The following is a 7995-nucleotide window of genomic DNA, read 5'->3' as shown; positions in this document are numbered from 1 at the left end:
GATGTATGTGTTGGGGTGTGGCCTGTGATGGTGATGTATGTTGGGTTGTCGCCTGTGATGCTGATGTGTGCGTTGGGGGTGTGGCCTGTGATGGTGATGTCTGTGTTGGGGGTGTGGCCTGTGATTGTAATGTATGTGTTGGGGTGTGGCCTGTGATAGTGATGTATATGCTGGGGGTGTGGCCTGTGATGGTGATTTGTTCGTTAGGGGTGTGGCCTGTAATGGTGCTGTATGTGTTGGGGGTGTGGCCTGGTGATGTGAGTGTTGGGGTGTGACCTGTGATGGTGATGTGTGTGTGTGTTGGGGGTGTGCCCTGTGATGGTGCTTTATGTGTTGGGGATGTGGCCTGTGATGATGATGTGTGTTAGGGTGTGGCCTATGATGGTGATGTGAGTTGGGGTGTTGCCTGTGATTGTAATGTATGTGTTGGGGTGTGGCCTGTGATGATGATGTGAGTTTGGGGTGTTGCCTGTGATCGTAATGTATGTGTTGGGGTGTGGCCTGTGATGATGATGTGAGTTTGGGGTGTTGCCTGTGATCGTAATGTATGTGTTGGGGTGGGGCCTGTGATGGTGATGTCTGTGTTGGGGGTGTGGCCTGTGATTGTAATGTATGTGTTGGGGTGTGGCCTGTGATGTTGATGTATATGTTGGGAGTGTGGCCTTTGATGGTGATGTGTGTTGGGGTGTCGCCTGTGATGGTGATGTGTGCGTTGGGGGTGTGGCCTGTAATGGTGCTGTATGTGTTGGGGGTGTGGCCTGTGATGGTGATGTGAGTGTTGGGGGTGTGACCTGTGATGGTGATGTATGTGTTGGGGTGTGGCCTGTGATGGAGATGTGTGTGTGTTGGGGGTGTGCCCTATGATGGTGCTTTATGTGTTGGGGGTGTGGCCTGTGATGGTGATGTATGTGTTGGGGTGTGGCCTGTGATGATGATGTGTGTTGGGGTGTTGCCTGTGATTGTGATGTATGTGTTGGGGTGTGGCCTGTGATGGAGATCTTTATGTTGGGGGGAGGCCTGTGATGAGGATGTGTGTTGGGGGTGTGCCCTGTGATGGTGATATATATGTTGGGGGTGTGGCCTGTGAAGTTGATGTATGTGTGTGGGGATGTGGCCTGTGATGGTGATGTATATGTTGGGGGGTGGCCTGTGATGATGATGTGTGTTGGGGGTGTTGCTTGTGATTGTGATGTATATGTTGGGGGTGTGGCCTGTGAAGTTGATGTATGTGTGTGGGGTGTAGCCTGTAATGATGATGTGGTGTCACTGTGGGTCAGGCTCTGGCTCAGGCCATTAAAGAGGCTAAAGAACAACATCCCGACATGTCAGTGACCAAAGTGGTGGTGCATAAAGAGACGGAGATCACGCCAGAGGAGTGATGCAGGTAAGACCACAGCCAATCACAGCTTGAGTAGGCTTGGCTGACTGCGAGCTGATTGGCTGCTGTGGAGAGCTGCTATTGGCTGCTATTCTAACATCAGTGACGCTTTGGCTGTTTACATCTGCGGACGTCTGACTGCTGCTTTCAGAGTGTACACTAACTACACAACCTTCTAACAGAATGACATGATGATTATGTGTGAGAGATCAGGAGCAGATGTGGTTGAACACACTGCAGTCTGCTGGTAGAGAGCGGTACTGCAGATCATCTCCAGTCATGTGACCACATGAGGACATTCACAGAGACTAATAGTGTAGTCAACTGTTTACTAATCTCAGCATTCACCCAGAGTTAAATAGCAACAGCTGAGGCCTGTGTTTTTATGATTTTTTGAAATGCATGACGTCTTTGACATCATCACTTTCAGACTTGCGTCAAGCTCTGCTCCTCTGACGGTTCTTTCTGTTCCTTCATCACGTGTTCCTGTTATTGACTGAATGTTCTGTTTTATTCGTTTTCAGGATTAACATCATCTTCACGCTTTCTGGAGGAACTCATGTGTTCATGCTGTGGAAAATGAAGGATGCTTTAGAGAAATCAACACGGGAACAGCAGCATAAACTAATAAATCACAGTAAACATTGTCTGAACACAACTGGAGTAACACACACACACACACACACACACGCTTACAGACGCCGCACTGGATCACTGTTACTGCATGACAAGGGAACAATTCTGCTTTTTCTGAGGAGACTACAGTATAAAGACAATTTAGAAAATGCTATATGAGCGCAGTGTATAGTCAAACCACAAGCTTATCATAAAGGGACTGAAAAATATGTGTGAGAAGAAATAATGGTTACAGATATCTACATTTATTTATTCTACTGAATACTGCTCACTTTAAAAAAGGAAAAACTTTGCACAATATTAAACCGCGCAAAGATGTGCCATCCAAACTCCGTCGGTTCATCTCTGATCTGCTCACGTTAAATATTACATGTTCATTATGAGAATATGACTGTGTCACACATGTATGTTAGAGACGTGTTATGTTGTTTTACTTTAGGTATACACCTGTTTGTTTCCTTTTGAAAACTGTCCCTTGTGAACGTTGAGCTTAGAGGAATGAAACTCTCCAGAGCTGCCCTGAAATATCAATCCCAGAGTTCTCCCTGCCCACATCTGAGCCTTAAACTGTACAGAACCCCATGAATGTTTATGTCCTTGTTTGGTTTCCAATGCAATGTCGCTGCCCTGCTGACTGTTTCCAACTCAAGCAACTCAATAAAATCTCAATTCCATTTCTGATCATTTTGCAGTTTCCATTCATCCCTTTGCATTGAGACATGAATCAAGAGAGAATATGCATTCATTATAGTATTTCTTATGGAAAATTTCAATAAACTAATTCAAAGAAAAAATTGATTTTTGTGTAATACAATATTATTACATAGTTGTGTATTTCACTGAAACAATCCAGTTTTGCCCAGTGCAGGTGATTTGATATTTAAATTCATTTTGATATTTATTTTTTGATATTTAAATCATCATTTTGAAATAATTCAAATTAGTGCCACAGAAAATATTGATTGTGAATGTCTGCGTAACACAGAACTCATTTGGTTATGATAGTCATTTAAATTGTAATATGGTATTGCCATTGTTTTTGGCAAATGGTACCATGGTAATATCAAGTGTAATCTGTTAGGAGTACCATAAATATGATGCAGAAAAATGGCAATGACCAAGTACCATGATAAAAAACAATAACAACACTGTTTTATTATCATCCACCATCACTGTACCGCGATAACACTAAAGGGATTGTCCCCTCAGAAATTAAAAACACACCATCATGTCATTCCAAACCCATATGACTTTATTTCTCATGTAAAGATATTTTGTAAAATGTTTGACAAAACAAACAGTTTTGGATCCCAAATAATATGGAAGTCACTGGGACCCAAAACTGTTCGGTTACATTACATTCTTCAGAATATCTCATTTTGTGTTCTAATGAAGGAATAAAGACATAATGACATAAGGGCAAGAAACTGATGTGCTTTTGTGTGTACTGTCCCTTTAGTGGTAAATAGTCAATCAGATTTCTTATATTTATTTTAATGACCTGGTTGTTTTGCGTTTCAAACCAAAACTTAGAATCATTTGTTTTACATTATAGACTAAAAGTTTTTTTGTTCAGTAGCTCAGTTATGTAAACAGTTCAGATCTGCGTTCCTCACATTCGGTTGTAAATGCGCGTGCGCTGGCTCCTCCGGCGCGTCACACTGCGGCTCGCGCTCCGTCATTTGCGTACCTACGTGCCTGCGCATCTCGCCGTGTACGCTGTTGGCGTAGCCGTGCCCGTGTCTACGTACGCGCTTCGGTCACTCGCCCTCCGCAGCAGTGTTGCCAGATCCGGGGATTTTCCTCAGAATCAGTCTACAAACACTACCCGCGGGTTAAAGCAAACCCAATAACGTGATATTCATCATAGATATGTATAGATTTCATATTCGACCGATCCAGATACTCTGATGCGTGCACCACTTCGGTCAGACGTCATTGGGTTTGCTTACATTTCACTGCTGGTTATATATATGCTATAAATAATTGTGTATGTAAAAGTGCAATTTTGCACTCAAAATTCTACAACAACAACAAAATGTTTGCATAGTTATGATAGAGCATCTAACAATGCCTTGGGGAAAAAACGGTTTAATAAAAAAAAATTCTTAATTTAATTCTTTAAAAAAATACATAAACCCAAATAGGAATAAAACAGTTATCGAATAAGCATGCATCATAAACATTGGTGTCTCATATTTTACAGCACTCAATTCAATTAGAGAAAGAAATCAAACACCTTTTATAAACATTAACATTTTCATAATTAGGTGTAATTTATTTTTATTTTTTTGTTAGTAATTGCAATGATTACCCTTTACATTAATCTAGTTACTCTCCAACACTGAATAAAGGCCTATCTATGACATTATGCCTCTGGAATGCCGAATTGCACTAAGGGGGAACCTCGCCAAAGTATTTACCTCCTGAAATGAGATGTTTCCCGAGCGCGAGAATTTTGGGGTGACTTGAGGCGGGTTTTATTTTGCAAACCTGGCAACCCCGCGCAGCGCGTCCTTCCGCCTGTGCTCGTCCTCGGCCTCGCTCGCACACAACAACAAAGTATTAAATTCTGCACTGGCTTTCGTGACATTTAACACACACTTTCCCAGTGGATCACAATAAAGCACAATAAAGGTAAGAAATTGATTTTTAGAGTGGACTGATGCGGCAGCGGAATTAATGCATGATGTTTTGCGCGGGATGGCTGCGCGCGCCCGGCGCGGGAGTGTTCCTCATGGCCCGCGCAGCTCGCGCCACTAAATCCGCCTCAGCGCGCCGCGGTCCCGTTTACCGAGCGTCGTTGTGCTCTCCGGTGCTGATCGACGCTAAGCGGCTCCGCGGACTCGTGTAGCGGGAAGCGCTGCGGAGAGCTCGGCGTCTTCTGTCGGGTGATGTCGATTGAAGCCATCGGCGATGATTTATGTGCTAATGCTAAGATTAGCTTCCAGAGAAGCGGAGCAGACTAGCGCAGAAACAGCGAAATAAGCGAATCAAACTTCAATTTGTCGACAGAACGAGATATTTAGAGACCAAATCAGTATTTTATTGAGATAGAAACACAGCTCGTCTGTTTGGAGCTGTTTATATTAAGTAGTTTCGGCGTTTGCGGCCCGTTTCAGTCCATTCAGAGCAAACATGAGTCCATCAAGGTAACGTATGTGTTTATTGTGAAGTACTAAACCAGTCAGAATGAGATTTATACTGAAAGCTGAAAACAGAAATGAGTTTTCCATTTGTGTGGTTTGGAGGACAATTTTATTTAAAAATCTGGAATCTGAGGGAGCAAAGAAATCTAAATATTCAGAAAACCATCTTTAAACGTGTTCAAATGAAGTTCTTAGCAACATATATTACTAATCAAACATTAAGTTTTGATACATTTACGGTAGGAGATTTACAAAATGTCTTAATGGAACATGACCTTTACTTAATATCCTAATGATTTTTGGCATAAAAGAGAAATTAATAAAGTATAATTGTGACTCATACAATGTATTGTTGTCTATTTCTACTAATATACCTGTGCTACTGATGACTGCTTCTGTGCTGCAGGGACACTGATGTGATTTAATGATTATTATAATGATGCATACAGACTTCTTCAGTTGTTTAGTTAGACACACACAAACATTAGAGACGTAGAGACTTGAAGACATTCAGTTGTTACATTTAAGTGTCTGACTAATGTAAACAAAGCATTGAAATTACTAAAGAATCTTTTTTTTAGAATCTCTTTGTGTTTTGGCAGTTTATTTACACAACTGTTTTGCTTAATGTACCACTTCATGTATGTTCACTATCTCCCGCAGGATCGCACTCCAGCATGTCCGAAACCGTGAAGTATGTGGACGATGAGCACAAGAGCATCTTCCTGAAGCTTCTGAACGAGCAGCGTTTGGAGGGCGAGCACTGCGACATCGCTGTGGTGGTGGAGGACGTCAAATTCAGAGCGCATCGCTGCGTGTTAGCGGCGTGCAGCAACTACTTCAAGAAACTCTTCAAGAAGCACGAGGTGGACAGTTCATCCGTCATCGAGATCGACTTCATCCGCTCGGACATCTTCGAGGAGGTGCTGAACTACATGTACACCGCCAAGATCTCGGTGAAGAAGAAGGATGTGAATCTGATGATGTCCTCGGGACAGATCCTCGGCATACGCTTCCTAGACAAACTCTGCTCGCAGAAACGCGACATGTCGCCCGAGGAGAAAAACGACCCCAGGAACGCCAAGTTCCCGTACGACATGGTGAAGATGGGGCTTCCGGCGGACGATCCTCCGCTGGGTCAAGACAGCGACGTCCAGGAGCTCGGAGAACAAGACGACACGCCCTCGGACGACATCGTAGAGGAGCCTCAGGGCAATCACGATCTGGAGAAATCGCCAAATAATGCGTTACGAGTGCAGGAGGCCATCCTGAAGGAGCTGGCGCAGGAGGAGGTGCACAAAGTGAGCTGCTACGATCAAGAGGTGGAAGCCATGGACGGAGAACCCAAAGAGCTGGCGGCTCACACCCAGACGCTCTCGTTCGCCGAAAGCATTGGCGATGTCAAAGACGAGCAGCCGCCGGGATGGACCACGGCCGCCGCTGACATGAAGTTCGAGTATCTGCTCTACGGCCATCGCGATCAGCTGGCCTGCCAAGTGTGCGGAAAGAGCTTCCTCGACGAGAACCGCTTGAGGAAACACGAGAAGCTGCACTCGGCCGACCGGCCGTTCGTCTGCGAGATCTGCACCAAAGCCTTCACCACTCAAGCGCATTTAAAGGAGCACCTGAAGATCCACACGGGCTTCAAGCCGTATCGCTGCGACGCCTGCGGGAAGTCCTTCATCCGCGCGCCGGATCTGAAGAAGCACGAGCGAGTGCACAGCAACGAGCGGCCGTTCAGCTGCCAGATGTGTGAGAAGGCCTTCAAACACAAGTCACACCTGAAGGACCACGAGCGACGCCACCGAGGAGAGAAGCCCTTCGTGTGCGGATCCTGCACCAAGGCCTTCGCCAAAGCGTCCGACCTGAAGAGACACGAGAACAACATGCACAGCGAGCGCAAGCAGCTGCAGAGCGAGACCGAGCAGCTCCAGGCCGCAGCGATGGCCGCCGAGGCCGAGCAACAGCTGGAGTCCATCGCCTGCTCATAAACACTGATCTTCGTAGAGCTGGGACTTTAAATCCATGCATCGGGTTTCATCAATTCTCTCTTGAATCGATTCACGATGCATCGATTTATTGTCCCAGTCCTAGATTTTTTTTCTCTTATCATTTTAGAACATGATTTACACTGTTTTTTGTTGTTTCTTTTATATGTAAATGGTGCAGACGTTTTCTCTTATTGTACAGTTCATACCAAATGTATTGGAGTATTTATGGCAGCTGACGGACGATGAGTTGTTCTGCCATCATAAAGCGTAAACTGGACACATGTGAAGTCGACGGAGGGATGGAGCAAGCTTCGGTCAATCATTCCATCCGTTTCTTGTGAAAGGGTGTGACGGTTTGCACATGCAGATATTTTTGCTGTAATAAAAGACTGGTGAATCATGGCTGTTTGGTTCTTGTGCTTCGCTCAGCAGCTGGGAATCGATGCATACAAATGTGGATTGGTCTCATTTCAATCTTCTCTGCTAGTTATGACAATATTGAGTCTGAAAAAGCTGAGGCCTATAAAGTTTTGACATTTCATGAACGGTTAAAGTGAATATTTTCTTTTGTGTTTTCGTCTTGTTTCCCAGTGCAAACATCGAAACATTCTTAAATCAAGATACTTGTGATGAAATATAACGCATAAGATCTTTTCTGAGAAATGTAACAAAGCTTGAGTGAGTTACGCTCAAAACAAGAACAAATATCTGTCAGAAGGGAATTAAAAGATGTTTGAATTAAGAAACATTTTAAGCCCGTTGGAAGAAATTTGTTCTTCCTCAACCATAAATGCATTTCATTTGAATCAGTTTCTCAAAAAAAAAACTTGTATTTTTAATC

The 7995-nt window shown here is 44.1% G+C and overlaps 2 protein-coding genes across 15 annotated transcripts in view; both read left to right on the top strand.

The window, feature by feature from the left end:
• epb41l3a (erythrocyte membrane protein band 4.1-like 3a) overlaps positions 1-2695 on the top strand; it is a 36577-nt gene extending 33882 nt beyond the window's left edge. For 12 of the 13 annotated variants that reach the window (XM_052595605.1, XM_052595600.1, XM_052595604.1 and 9 more), the window contains 2 exons: positions 1278-1384; positions 1903-2695. In XM_052595605.1, coding sequence (XP_052451565.1) covers positions 1278-1379 — 102 coding nt within the window. In that variant the 3' untranslated portion in view covers positions 1380-1384; positions 1903-2695. The remainder of the gene's footprint in view (positions 1-1277; positions 1385-1902) is intronic. The other variant, XM_052595607.1, reaches the window with a different exon arrangement.
• Positions 2696-4492: 1797 nt separating this feature from the next.
• Positions 4493-7556, top strand: LOC128012983 (zinc finger and BTB domain-containing protein 14). Of its 2 annotated transcripts, none has more exons than XM_052595643.1 (2): positions 4493-4651; positions 5827-7556. In XM_052595643.1, exon 2 carries the CDS (start codon positions 5841-5843, stop codon positions 7152-7154), a length of 1314 nt encoding a protein of 437 aa, XP_052451603.1. In that variant the 5' UTR covers positions 4493-4651; positions 5827-5840; the 3' UTR covers positions 7155-7556. The 2 variants fall into 2 exon arrangements, with proteins under 2 accessions (XP_052451603.1, XP_052451602.1); XM_052595642.1 differs by lacking the exon at positions 4493-4651 and adding an exon at positions 4726-5166.
• Positions 7557-7995: the final 439 nt, after the last annotated feature.

This window comes from Carassius gibelio, chromosome B24 (assembly GCF_023724105.1).
Source record: "Carassius gibelio isolate Cgi1373 ecotype wild population from Czech Republic chromosome B24, carGib1.2-hapl.c, whole genome shotgun sequence".
In the NCBI taxonomy this organism is placed as follows: Eukaryota; Metazoa; Chordata; class Actinopteri; order Cypriniformes; family Cyprinidae; genus Carassius; species Carassius gibelio.
This window is presented reverse-complemented; position numbering and strand designations above follow the sequence as displayed.

Coding starts and splice junctions, on each gene's coding strand:
- LOC128012983 (XM_052595643.1), top strand. CDS start 5,841: ATGTCCGAAACCGTGAAGTATGTGGACGATGAGCACAAGAGCATCTTC.